This window comes from Paramormyrops kingsleyae, chromosome 22 (assembly GCF_048594095.1).
Source record: "Paramormyrops kingsleyae isolate MSU_618 chromosome 22, PKINGS_0.4, whole genome shotgun sequence".
Taxonomy (NCBI): domain Eukaryota; kingdom Metazoa; phylum Chordata; class Actinopteri; order Osteoglossiformes; family Mormyridae; genus Paramormyrops; species Paramormyrops kingsleyae.
Genome location: NC_132818.1, coordinates 14,953,041 through 14,966,887, shown reverse-complemented (window position 1 = coordinate 14,966,887; position 13,847 = coordinate 14,953,041). Strand labels below are relative to the sequence as shown.

Below are 13,847 nucleotides of genomic sequence, written 5' to 3'. Positions count from 1 at the left end.
TCACCTTTGGCTTGGTGATTAGTAACACACTTCCCAGTTCTTGCATGTGTCTACGATCCATGGCGCTACACACACACCGTTTCATGTGTCAGACAGGACGCAAACAGCGGCGCGTTTCCGCGTCCTCTCTGGTTCACTTGCCTTTCACTTCCCCATTTCTTGTTTGTTAACCTCCAGTGAGTTGAGCTGTTCTCACATCTGCGCCCCTCATCGGTCCCCCCAGCTCCGTATCCGCACAATCCTCTCCGCGACCGTACGTCTCCGCCGGCCCACACTGAGCCCCATCTCAACCGTCTGCTTATGCTCATAAGGGAACTCAACTTATATTTCAAACTTACAGTCAGGGATTAAAGGTAGGAGAGGCTCATTTGTTTTTTCATCCATTAATCAGCTTTTTGCATGGTGAGTAGAACTTGCTCTAACACAGGAAGAAGTGATGAACAAAGTTACACTGGTAATATTTAATCTTTCTGTGATTAAATATATATTGTAGTTGGATGTATATGTGTTCGTCTGCTCTCTTTATATCTTGATGCCATATGCGTAAGACCTTCCCTCTGCAATCAACAAAATGTCTTATCTTTAATCCCCTATTTATAATGCACTACGATAACATGACAATTGAGATTAGAGTGACCATACTCTGCACGATGAGGAGACTTGAAGCAAAGTGATCAATTTAAAGCCTGAATTGCAGAGAAATAAAATGATCATAACAAACATAAACAACTGATTTGTTTTGTACAAGGACATATAAAAGTAAATGGTACATATACAAGTGCGTAGATCTACAAAAGCAAAAAACAAAGTTACAAAATAGCTCATATACACTTGTAGATTGGTTAAATTTAAAATTTGTGTAATTAAATATTGGTGTAATTAAATATTAATCTGCATGATGTTATTTAATAAATTAATTCTAAGATATTCAACTATAGCATCGATAGCATGATGTGATGTGAATCCAACAGTAGCCGAATTCAGGAACACGCTGAATATATAAGATAAAGTTTTATTGATCCCCTGTGGGAAAATACTCTTTTCGCCTCCTCCATCTTACTCTCCGTAGGTGAGAGAAAGCTTGGCGGTGAAGGGCAGCCACCCGTAGCGGTGCTCAGGGATCTGGGGGTTAAGGGCCCTGCTCAAGGACCCGCAAATGTGCTGAAGCCGGGCTTGAACCGGCGACCTTCTGATCATAGGCACTGAGACTTAGCAAGAGGAGAGAAAGTGCACAACAAAAACAAACAAGAATTCCTTCTGTTCTCCGAAACGTTACTGATATCTAGTTGGATGGCTAGATGATCACCGCTTCAGTTCCCAAACCTCAGCCGTTCCATGTATTTGTTACATTTCACCACCAGCCCAATTAATCAGTCAATTAGTCAGTTAAGTAACTTAATGAGGTACTAATTAGCCAAACAAGGTGTACTAGTGATCCGGTCAAAAAATACATGTGGGTGTAGGAGGGGCATCAGAAGCATTTTGAATGTAGGGGGGGGCACTGGCATAAAACTAATATTTAGAGTTAAATGTGGGGGGGTCCAAATGAATAATTATGAAATGTAAATTTAATGTGATTTAATGGCGGCGACGCCCATTGGGTTCAGGATGGTTGTTGCAAACACTGGGGTGACTTTATATGAGTGGTTTTGAAATGGCAAAGTTGACACATTTTAACAGACATCAGTTTTGCACCAACATGAAGATCATTTAAACACATTTTTCTTTGACATTTGCACCGTACTACGTATGTATATGCATTTCTAGTAAAGGCAGTTTCCTTCTAAATTATCATTCTGAGATTAACGAAACCGTATCACCGTATCACATATAGGGACATGGTCTGAAAGTCAAATTAATTATTTGTCTCCCAATCCGTGCGTCTTTTCTTAATCTTTTTAGAAAGTCTGTTAAGGTCAGTGTAAATAAATATTCCATAGTATGATTTAATGCAAATCCGAGGTATCAATAGCATGCAGATTCATAATCGGGGACATTCCAGACGGACAAGATATACATATTTGACCAAAAATACAATAATATGCACAAAATAATCATGCAGAAGCTAATGGAAATTTTGACACAGATGCCCATTTTTGTCATGTCAACAGAAACCGACCGATGACACGTGTTGCGACAGGCGCAACTTGAGCTGCTCAGAATCACATGCGATCATTTACAATGCCAGCAGGAAGCTGAATATCCCTCAGTATTTTTGTGAATGCGTTGTCAAACTAAATTTATCTTCCTTTTTTTACAGTGACTTTCTCTGTCCGACAGCCTGTGTACATTTCATCGTCTCTCTTTATCTCTTTCAGGCCCGGTGATTATGAGCCATAATAATACTACCCAAAGCACCACCATTCAATGCAACTTTACATCCATCAGTCCAACTTCCAAACATCCACAACACAGTAATAATAATAATAAACTTTTAGCAGGGTTGCCAGCTCTCACGCATCTGGCATGACACTCGCTTTCACACTATCAGGCAAGAAATCTTACTGCAGATCTGTACGATTCCATTATAAACCTAAAATTAGCTACATCAAAAGCATTGGTGTAGTTTGCAAACCCTACAGGCTATTTAAAAGGTAATAAAACTGCTACATACAAATGCGTGTGCATATGTGTGCAGAATTGAAAGTATCACGCCAGCCAGCTGAGCAAAACTGGCAACCCTGTTTTAGTATTTTGTTGGCTCGGCATGAAAGCTCTCGGCACGCTCTCTAACCATCTTTTCCCTCTTCGAGGTTACGGGGGTGTCTGGATCCTGTACATGGTACCAGGTTTGGCCTTCCTGCTGGGCCTCTGTCTTTTCTTGCTGGTTCTGAAGACCCAGCCTCGGCGGAGAGCGGGTGCGTGCTCCCGGTACCACTGCTACTGCAATCGCAGCAACGTAACTGTTTATAGCAGCAGCCCGTCTGCATTAATGAGCAGGTGCACCTAACAGAGCTGACACTGAATATATTTTCTAGTGAAAACAGTTTCTCTCCAAATTATTATTCTGAAACTAAGAAAATAGTACCTGTTGCGAACAGAGATGTATGGTCTGACATGAAATTACACCCCCCCCCCCCCTTGTCTTTAAATAGAGGCAAACGAGATCGGATGTGACAGAGCAAAGCAAGCAAAACAGAGGTATCCTCAACAACAAAAACAACACAGTGGCAACTGCTTTCAAGAGCAACTTGCAGCTGGTTTCCTATTAACAACGTCAAGTCCTCACAATGCCATTACAGTTTTCTCCATTTTAGTACATATATGGAAATGGTTTTGTACAATTGTCATAATTTGGCACAATTTTCAGTTGCTTTAGTCTCGTTGGTCAAAACAGATTAAGTAGATTCCCATTGTAAAAACTGTACACCCAAAACCATATATGTAAGAGATCATCCAGTTAGCCACCAGCCACCAAACAGCAAAACGTCCTTAGGTCGTCCTTACGATGCCATTTTTTGTCCTTGAGTTGCCCTCAAAGGACGACTCAAGGACATCCTGATGGAACATTAATAATGTGGAGTACTTAAGATAAAATTATATATTTAAAATTCTATTCCAGGAAGTTGTCATAACTTGCTTTTGAAGGATTTCTTTATTTTTCATAACAACACGGGGTCGTCCTGAGGACGTCCTCTGGCTGTCCCTTGTTTGATGGGCACATGCAAAACAGTAAACCCATCTTTCAAAATGATTTAAAAATATGCTGCATAAACTGCAGTGATGCGGCATTGTTGTGTTTTTGGTTCACACAGGACATGCTTACATGCATGCATACTTGAACTGAAATACTGACAATATATCTAAGCATTCTGACTCTCACGGTTAAAACGATGCTGATTGTACTTTTCATTTTGGTGGCACTGCATGGCTACTTCATTGGTGGAATTATTTGGTTTTGAGATATGACTTTGGGTAAATTACAGGGTTTCGCAGCTAAACTATAATGTTATGCTACATGCATGAACTGTTTTGAGAAATGTTCTCGTAGTTGTAAGAATGTTAAGTATGTTTCATGAAACGTACCAAAGCAATCGAGAAAAACTCTAAAATAAGGCAAATGATGTCATCACCAGGGTCTTATGTGGCAAAGCAAATACTCTTTTTGAGAAATCATTTTAACGTATGTTAACAAAGGATGTGTTAAAATGAACTGAATAGGTTCAGATCATTTCAGAGTATCTGGGTATATTGTTTTAAAGAGCATATCTTTTAGTTGTCTATAGGTATCTAAAATGGCCTATATATTTTTTAGGGAAAATAACAAGCCCCCGTTCCTTGTTTTTTTTTAACAAGGCACTCGCTGAAATGCCCAAGTAACGTTACCCTGTATTAGATGGATTTCTGAATTTCGTGAGCCATCAATCAGCTCAGGTTCTTTCTGACGTGACGTCATGTGTGCCGTCGCCCTGGGCAAAAGGAGTCAGATCATTTACAGATGTCTCATGCACAGAGGGGCTGGCATACCTTAAAATCTGCATGTCCTTCCAGCTTGAATGGCATCATCTCCGACAGCTTGGACACAGGGGTGGCCCTCCAAAAAGGTAGGGTAGTTAAGCTAACAAATGACGTTTAGCAAATGTATGCAATATGAAAATACGGAAATCATATTCTAAATACTGTGGGAGGCTTAATGTTTGTGTGCTTACCGTCCCCAAATTATTAGATGGTGTGTTAGTGTCCTGTTTGGAAATCAGCTGAGTCTAATCATTTCCACAGCGAAGTCAGCAGAGACGCTGAGTTACGAGAACGTAGAAACGGGCATCTACGAAAGTCAGGATGCCCTTACTCAGTTCAGTGTGAACGACCAGAAAGGTGATTATCGAGTGTCGACGCTTCGCTACATGTCCGATGTTTATGCCTCCCCCTTTGGTGGGGAGCTTTCGGTGTTTAAATCCATAGCCAAAGCACTGGGTCTCCAGCATCCCTTCAATGAAGTAAACCCTTCCCCGTTTTAGATTACATGCTTCCAGATGAAGACTACGATGGAACACAAGGGAACTTCGATAACCACTATGCAGCTCAGCCCCTAACCGAATCCGGTACGTCTTCGGCCGTCGTATGGCGCCCTCTTGTGGCTATTAGTTCCATCCAGGCCCCGCAACCATACTCACTCCGAATTGACTCCATCCTAATGTTTTGTATAGTTATTTATTCTAACATTCCTTGTACTGCACTCTTGCACTTTTTGTACATTTAATAACCACACATCCAAGTTGTATATATTAACTGGACTGTCCCATCCTAATTGTGTATCTGCTGTATGTATGAGGGCCCTTGACAACCAGAGACAAATTCACTATGTGTGAGAGAACAAACTCAACCAATAAACCTGATTCTGATCTTAGAGTCCTACGAAAACATGGTGTGCCCGTTGTACGCAAGTACTATCAAGAGGAAGGAGCAGCCTTTCGAGGGGGATAACGAAGGTGAGCACGACTCAGCCAGGCCCCATCCCAGCAACACGTGCATGTATGTGTAAAGAGGTCACATGACCACGTACCCCAATGGAGCAGAGGTCACATGACCACGTACCCCAATGGAGCAGAGGTCACATGACAACACAGGTGGAGTGAAAATCTCAGCACTAAAGAATTATGAGGTTTCACTCTCATGGTCCGTCCGTCTTTGCTTCCAGATTATATTGACCCTGGTCAGATGGTATCAGATGACTACTATATGCAGCACAGTGAGAGCCTAAATGACATAGGTAAGTGCAAAGGGCATGCTGACTGGCCAGATGTGGGTCCCAGAAAGCACAGCCTTACTCTCTACCCAGAAAGCAACCTCTTGTTGCCTTCTCAGATGCGGAGTCGTACGTAGATATGGACCCACAACATGAAATCCACCCAGACTTCTACCCCGAGGAAGATGGTAAAATAGAAGGCGATCGACTATTACATCCAGTGTTGAGTAAGTCACTCACAGAAGTAACCCATTGCAGACAGAGGTGAGAAGTTCAGGTCCAGAAAGTACAAATCCAGACCAAGCAGTTGAGTATGAAGAGTTACAGTCACAGAGTACTCAACTGGTTGGTTGAAACAAAACCTTGGTCTGGATTTGTACTTTCTGAACCTGCACTTTCCACCTCTGTCTGTAATGGATTATTTCTGGGTGTGACTTCCCCAGGACTGATTACATCTCACACCAAATGGGTTTTACAGCTTAGATATCTTTGGTATTATTTTGGGCTGGTCGATTGACACATATTTCCCCAGAGTTAAAGCAAGACAACTTTTGACACTGTTGTAAAATGCAACTTCAAAGGAATAACCATGTAAAACCTGTGGTCTGGTAGATTCTTACGAGAAAATGGTGAGCGTTGATATACCAGATGTGGAGGAGGGAGTGTGGCACCAAGACCAAGGAAGCGGCAACTTCAGAGGATACGTGTGAGCGTGCGACGCGGTGCCCGGCAAGACGTGCAAAATAAACTGCACAAAAGTGACAGAGAAGAAGAGGGCGAGAGATGGTCAATGATGAATCAACATGTTTTCCTGTTGAGTAGTTTTGCACAATTTTACCAAAACATAACCCAGAGTCAAGCGCTCAGCCAGGTCTAGGCATGATTTTTGGTGTAAATATTTTCTGAATGAGGAAAAAAATATACTATGTCCAAATATGTGTATCTACAGGTGTCATACAGCTGCCATTTATATGTCATTCATAGAAACGTCCATTTCCCCAGATGCTGTGTGAACAGCTGGAAGGGGCAATATGGCCAAACCTCGTCACGTTCCTGTCACTCGGTCACAGGGAAACATTTCCCTGAATCTGTACATTATTAGATATGCAGTATTACGCAAAGTTCTGCGCAAAAATCTGGTTTCAGGTTGCAGAATGCTGGTCCTTGTGACCACAAGGGGTCAGTATTCCCAAGATTAGTGATTCCTAACCCGATCCACAGGGATCCCCAGACAGTCCTAGGGGGCTAGACCTTTACAATCACCAACCCATGCTGGCTCCTCTTGCCCACAGCATGCAGGTAACTCAGGGAGATCCACACTCACATGAACAAGACCAGCTCATCACAGGAAGGATCACGACAGATAGTTGTGTCCTTCTCACATTATGGAGCCTTGCCAGGCCAAACCAGGCCATGCTAAGGGGGCCGACATTTCTATTACTGACGTGTTAGGTACAAAGTGCCAAATATCCCACTTATATAGCCACTTGTGTTATATCACACGTGTGTGTAAAAATCCAATTGTAATTAAATGAACGTAATTGTAATTTGTAATAAAAAAAAAAATCTATTAAATTAAGTGACAAGCTAATTTAAATGTGTAAATCCAGCGGGGATTTCTTCTATTTTTATATCTCAATCAACATCAAAGCTGCTTTGATGATCCGGTGCCCGGATGGTGCGTTTCATCAAATATCCGCCGAAATTAGCCCAGGTCTCCATTTCTGCTTTACTGCTCCACACCATTGTTTCTGACTGCAATGGGACACACGGGTCCGTTTGTCCTTGTTTGGTTGGCATGACAACTGGAAAGAAAAGTCGGGTGACAGAAATACAGACAAATAGCACCCCCCCCCCCCCTCCACTCTGTTCCCACCGATGCTCGTTTTAGTGCCGTAAGAGACTGATGAAAACAGGAAAATAATGAAGCATATAAGTTACTTTTTAGGGGGTCTGTTTGGGGGGGGGTCTTCCCACATGATCCTGCTTAATTGAATTAATCTTCCCAGAAAATCCTATACAGACACACAGACACACTTCATATATTCCAGTGATTGTGGGGATTCTCCATTCATTTCTATAGGCATAACCCTGACTGTGACAACCTTAACTATAAGTAACCAAATAAAATGCAAGACTTTTTAGTTATTTTAGTTTTTTAATTACAGTTACAGATTTTTTATAAAATTAAGGTTTATATTGTGGGGGATCCAAAATATGTCCCCACAAACAACACACACACCGACAGGGATTACTCTGCCATACTGGCCCACTGAGGTAAAACACAGTAACCATGCTAACAATGAGAACGAGAAATAGGGCCATTTGTTTTTGGCATGTAGTAGGTGGGTAAATGACAGCATTTTCTTCAACATCAAGCATAGCTGAACTACAATATTTTGTCACAAGGTGACACAGAACCCAAAGTGACCTTATGCCAGTAACAAGTCAGTTTTGATAAAATATGCAGTTAATGTGTTTAATGTGTTTTGCCTTTATAAGGCAGTTCAATCAAGCTTTTCCAGCTTGATTTGGGGGGGGGGGGGCTACCATAAGCTTTAAGGAAACTTCCCAGCCCAGCAGTCATTAATCCTTAAATGTATTTAATCCTCATCCGCTCAGTCACTGTACATCCTGTTCTGGTCACTTACACAGCAGGCGAGGGCGATCTCCATCACATCCGAGCTAAGTATACTTAGCCTCATCATCGCTGACTCCGTCACTCCACGGCCAAACACCGCCGTCACCGCGGAGACACACCTGCGCCTGTACCGTCCTGTGTGGCTTGATGTAGCCCGGCTTGCACATGACCATCCCCTTCCTCACGTCACCCCTCTTCAGCCCCCTCACCAGCGCCCCCAGGTGGTCCCCCACCTCAGCCTGCTCCAGGGTCTTGTGGAACACCTCGATGCCAAGGAGGCGGGGCAGTGCATGACTGTACGTGCAGGAGTATGTCTTTCCCTGCTACATTCATGCATCTGAGAAATAAAAATCTTTGAATCCAGAAAACATTATTGTTATTGCGCACATGCACAACAAAATGAGGCTGTAGACTTTAGTGCGAGCTCGGCTTGTTGTAAACATGGTATCCAAACGTGCACACTCGTGCAAACAGAGGGCACCTTACTGACCTGTCACCACAGATCTGGCGGAGCAGCCGTGTCCCACAAACTCACACGCGTCTCCTCTGCTGAGGGCCCCTCGCTCCAGTGTTCCCGTCACCGCCGTTCCCCGTCCTGGGGAGAAGGCAGTGCTGGGTAAAGCCCTCGGACTCGCAGACGCCAGGAGCTCGGTGTAGCAGCTGGGCGTGGGTCCCACACCGAGGATGGAGTGGATGGACTCTACAGGCAGCAGGAACGGCTTGTTCAGCTCCCTGTGGAGCTGGGACACGTAGCTGTCTAGGGCCTCCAGGAGTTTCAGTACCGCCTCAGCTGCCAGCTCGGGCTGCCTGCCCTGGGAGGGAGAGAGTAACACCCCAACAGGAGGGAGGCATTACATCATCTAATTACACCAGTGCCCCGCCCCTTACAGTTCAGCTACCCAACCACTTATTCCTCTGATTATTACATCACATCACTGAACTCATTTGAATTGAGCCATAATCAGCAAAACATGACCCCGCCCCTCAATCACCTCCAGGGCACAGAGGGCGGAGCCAGTGATGACAGGGGCCGCCTCGCCGTCATAGCCCAGCTCAGACTGCAGCTCCCGCGCCTCCAGCCGCACCAGGTCCAGCAGGTCGATCTGCCTCGCCAGCATTAGGTGCTCTCGCATCTGGTGCATCTGCCCGCCTGTGGCAGCCACCGCCAGGATACAGGCGTCCATCTGAGCCGCGCCCATGATCACGTTCTGTGGGAGGAGCCGGGGGAGAGATTCATTCTGCACCCGAAAGGCCTCAGGGTTGAACGGGTCACACCACTCAGGATTGCCGGTGAAGGCAGAGACATAAGTTATAGGCTATGAGTTAGAATATATGAATAAAGTACGATTAGAAGACCAAGCTGCAGCAGAAATTTGCTGCAACAACAGCGCTACAACTATTAAAACTGAATATGGATTGTTTCTCAATCCAGTCAGATTGATATATACGCCCACAAAAACACAAACATGCACACGTATGCCATCTATATGGCATTATAAACATTTGTATGGCATATTCAAATTATAAAGACTTGAAAACTGAGATTTAAAGAACTATTTGAAATATGCCAAGTAATTTATGAAATGTACATACTAGATATATAGATGTATACTAAGAGACCGTATAACTGCCTCAAACAAATTCTAGTGTTTTGCCAAAAAATATAATCATTATTTGTATTTGCATTTCTTGCCATGGCACCTGCTCTTTGACTTGTCATCAAATTGTCTTGTGCTCCCTGCAATTGCTGTAGCCCTAAACTCATGTCTCTGGTAGGTTTCCCTAATCTATAAGTTCCTGCTGTAGTCTGTTTCCAGATAGTTTCATATGTGCACCTGATACACTAAATGGAGAAAAGTATTGGGACGCCTGGCCATTACACCTAGAGGAATTTTATGGCATCCTACCCTAAACCCACAGGCATCAGTATGGAGCTGGTCCCCCCTCTTTGCAGCTATAACAGCTGCCACTGTTCTGGGAAGGATTTCCGCAAGATTTTGGAGTGTCTGTGGGAATTTTTGCTCATTCACCCAGAAAAGCATGTCACGTCAGGCACTGATATTGGACATGAAGGCCAGGCTTACAATCTCTGTTCTTGTTCATCCCAAAGGTGTTTTATGGGGTTGAGATCAGGGCTGTGCGTGGGCCAGTGAAGTTCTTCCACACCAAACTCATCCAACCATGTCTTTATGGACCTTGCTTTGTGCACTGGTGCACAGTCATGCTGGAACAGAAAAGGGCCTTCCTCAAACTGTTCCCACAAAGTTGGAAGCATAGAATTGTCCAAAATGTCTTAGTATGCTGACGCATTAAGAGTTCCCTTCACTGGAACTAAGGGGCCAACCCCTGAAAAGCAACCCCATACCATTATCTCTCATCCACCAAACTTTACAGTTGGCACAATGCAGTCAGGCAGGTAACGTTCTCCTGGCATCCGCCAAACCCAGACTCATCCCTCAGACTGCCAGACAGAGAAGCGTGATTCGTCACTCCACAGAAAATATTTCCACTGCTGCAGAGTCCAGTGGCAGAGTGCATTACGCCACTCCATCTGACGCTTGGCATCACGCTTGGTGATGTGAGGCTTGCATGCAGCTGCTCAGCCAAGGAAGCCCATTCCATGAAGCTCCCGGCCCACAGTTTTTGTGCTGGAGTTAATGCCAGAGGAAATTTGGAACTCTGCAGTTATTTAGTCAATAGAGCATTTGCGACTTTTACGCACTATGCAGCTCAGCACTTGTCATCCCTGCTCTGTCTGCCACTTTGTGGCTGAGTTTCTATTGTTCTTAAACACTTACATTTTGCAATAATACCACTTACATTAGACCATGTGATATCTAGCAGGGAAAAAAAAAATCACAAACTTCATGCAAAGGTGGCATCCTATGACAGTACCACACTTGAATTCACTGAGATCTTTAGAGCGACCATTCTTTCTCAAATGTTTGTAAACCTGACTGCATAGCTAGGTGCTTGACTGTATACGGCTGTGGCAGTGGGTCTGAATGAAACACCTGAATTCAATGATTAAGAGGTGAGTCCAAACACTTTTGTCCATGTAATGCACACTTCAGGTGAGCACCAGAAACTCAAAATGAAAACACAATAATGTTAACAGTAAAGTGACAGCCAACCGTTTCGGTACCTCAACAACAATATTGCCCTTTCCTTCTCCCACGCGTTCTGCGCATGTGCGAAATGTTCCATGCGGACGCGTGAACACAGTCCGCGTGCGGAGAGGCCTGAAGGGATTACATGTCGCCACCGTACGGCAGTAAAAGCAAACTGCAAGAACTTAATAAAACTTAATAATTCTTTAATGCTAAAATATTGGTAGAACATTATAGACACGTTATCAGTGCTACTGAATCGCAGTCCAGCGATACGTGTGGTTGTCAATGACAACCACACGTACCGCTGGACTGCGATTCAGCAGCACTGATAATGTGTCTATAATGTTCTACAAATATTTTAACTATTGCTTTTAATATACCTAGCTAAGTATCTAACCAATAAGCAAAAACTCAACAGAAAACGTTTATAATCCTTTAACTCATGGCCCGCAAATACTGACGTTGTGCTCTGCTACGACACCTAACACAACCTCATAACAGCATACCCCAAATAACTAGTTAAGTATATTTTCCTAATTTATTACAACACCTTTAATGACATTCATAGCATAATTATTTATAGTAATTGCACTATACCTTCCCGGCGTCATGCCTATGAAAACACAATATTGTAAATACAATCTGTAAACGGTACCAGGTAAGGCTATTATTCCGAGTCGTATCAACGCAGCCATCTTAATAACCTGTACGGCAAACGGGGAACGCGTACGGAAAGCCATAGGTTCCAAAATGCACCGACCAAACACACTATGGGAGAATTAGAATTACAGTCCTTTTTGGGGGCTTAATAATTCTTTAATGCTGACATTTGCTTTAGGCGAATATAAAGGGGCGTCTAATTGCTGTCTCCCATAAGTGACAGGCTATCGGTTTTACCATTTTTAAAATATTTGTATTATGTAATTAACAGTACAGCCCACTACTGGTCAAGACAAACCAGTGCCTATGAATATAGTAGAAAATGACCCTGAAGTAGTGAAGCACCGATAAGGGATTTTCTGGCCGATACCGATAGCCGATTATTTGGAAAACTGACACCGATTGTTTGGGAGGCTCTGCATAAATTTAAATCAGTTTAACGGGACCCAAATTAATAAAAAGAAAACAAATTATATTTCAAAAATATGAAAAAGTATTTATTCTTGGTAAGAAAACACCATCTCTGACATACAACAACAATCTCAGAGTAACAACCCGCTCTGCTACTTAACTGACCAGTGGCCCGTACTGCGATGCGGGGTTACTGGCTTATTGGGGTAACTTGTCGGATTTAAGGTAGTCTGGGCACAATGTACGTGAAGGAATATGAAGTCAATTTAAACTGTGGTACCTTAAATCCGACAAGTTACCCCGGTAAGCCAGTAACCGGCCCGCTTCGCAGTACCCTACAGGCCACGGATCAATATCACATACGTTTAATTCACTTGATGCTATACTCTGATTAATAAGTGTTCCTTTAATTTTTTCAGTAGTGTATTTATGACATTTATAACAGAGAAGGGCTGATCATCAAGTGTGATAAACACAGTTTTCCGAGTAATATCTTTTGATTTCACACTGTCTGCACTGATTTTTTCTTATATCAAAAGCTTGCGTTACTGACAGACTACCATTATTCGGCGGTACCGCAGCCTTCGCTATTGGAATGGATTTGTTTTTCAGAAACTTTTCATGCGCTGCATAATGCATTGTCTCGCCTTAAGGTGAGTATTCAGATTTGTTGTGTTGAAATGTTTAGTAGATCCTCTTCCTGAAATTTTAGCAGAGCAATATTTGCAAAATTCATTCATAACGTCGTTTTCGCTAATGTTAAAATAATTTCACATAGTATACATTTTTGTAACTGTTTAATATGCGGGTGTGCAAAGTAATATGGGTCAGCATTTTAAATGGAATTATCGGCAGTAAATATCGGCTCATTTTTAACCATGGGCCCATGGCCAATTGTTGCTATATTAGCTGATACCGATAGGTGGCTGATAAAATCGGGGGAAAAAAAGAAATCTAATCAACTTTTCAGTTTAAGTTTTGGATTTTCAAATAAATACGCTGCAGGATATAAGAGGAATGAAGGGGCGCGCGCTGATTACAACACATTGCTGTACCCACCACAAGACGAACCACCTCAGGGATGAGAGCCTGAGTAGAGCCGTGCAGTGGGTGATACCTCAGCAGCACATTAGTCCGAATGGACCAGTGTGTTTTTTTCCAGTGGCTGGAGTGCCAATCCTGCCACCAACCCCTAGATTTCCCTACAAGTTGGAGGATCTCCTTACAGAGCTGGATATAGATTAATGTCATACCCAGGACAAAGCAATTGCAGGTTAATGGCTTTGCTTAAGGACCCAACGGAGTAGGATCGCTCCAGGCATTCACAGGATTTGAA

At 43.2% G+C, this 13,847-nt stretch overlaps 2 protein-coding genes across 14 annotated transcripts; one reads left to right on the top strand and one right to left on the bottom strand.

Moving 5' to 3' along the window:
- The first annotated feature begins 139 nt into the window (after positions 1-139).
- On the top strand, positions 140-7,295 carry LOC111849126 (uncharacterized). Of its 3 annotated transcripts, none has more exons than XM_023821733.2 (11): positions 140-253; positions 2,319-2,414; positions 2,754-2,858; positions 3,096-3,141; positions 4,492-4,544; positions 4,720-4,815; positions 4,959-5,042; positions 5,349-5,429; positions 5,639-5,710; positions 5,806-5,913; positions 6,299-7,295. In XM_023821733.2, exons 2-11 carry the CDS (start codon positions 2,330-2,332, stop codon positions 6,394-6,396), a joined length of 828 nt encoding a protein of 275 aa, XP_023677501.2. In that variant the 5' UTR covers positions 140-253; positions 2,319-2,329; the 3' UTR covers positions 6,397-7,295. The 3 variants fall into 3 exon arrangements, with proteins under 3 accessions (XP_023677501.2, XP_023677500.2, XP_023677502.2); XM_023821732.2 differs by having other exon boundaries at positions 145-353; XM_023821734.2 differs by having other exon boundaries at positions 150-353; positions 5,806-5,874.
- A 529-nt stretch (positions 7,296-7,824) lies between these two features.
- On the bottom strand, positions 7,825-12,506 carry LOC111849124 (elongation factor Tu, mitochondrial-like). 11 transcript variants are annotated; one of them, XM_072704878.1, is made up of 6 exons: positions 12,096-12,499; positions 11,462-11,569; positions 10,412-10,551; positions 9,320-9,535; positions 8,818-9,139; positions 7,825-8,679 (listed from the first exon to the last, which is right to left on the bottom strand). In XM_072704878.1, the coding sequence occupies exons 4-6, from the start codon at positions 9,524-9,526 to the stop codon at positions 8,657-8,659; spliced, it is 552 nt and encodes a 183-aa protein (XP_072560979.1). In that variant the 5' UTR covers positions 9,527-9,535; positions 10,412-10,551; positions 11,462-11,569; positions 12,096-12,499; the 3' UTR covers positions 7,825-8,656. The 11 variants fall into 11 exon arrangements, with proteins under 11 accessions (XP_072560979.1, XP_072560972.1, XP_072560982.1 ...); XM_072704871.1 differs by lacking the exon at positions 10,412-10,551 and having other exon boundaries at positions 11,473-11,569; positions 12,038-12,506; XM_072704881.1 differs by lacking the exon at positions 10,412-10,551 and having other exon boundaries at positions 11,473-11,569; positions 12,096-12,501.
- Positions 12,507-13,847: the final 1,341 nt, after the last annotated feature.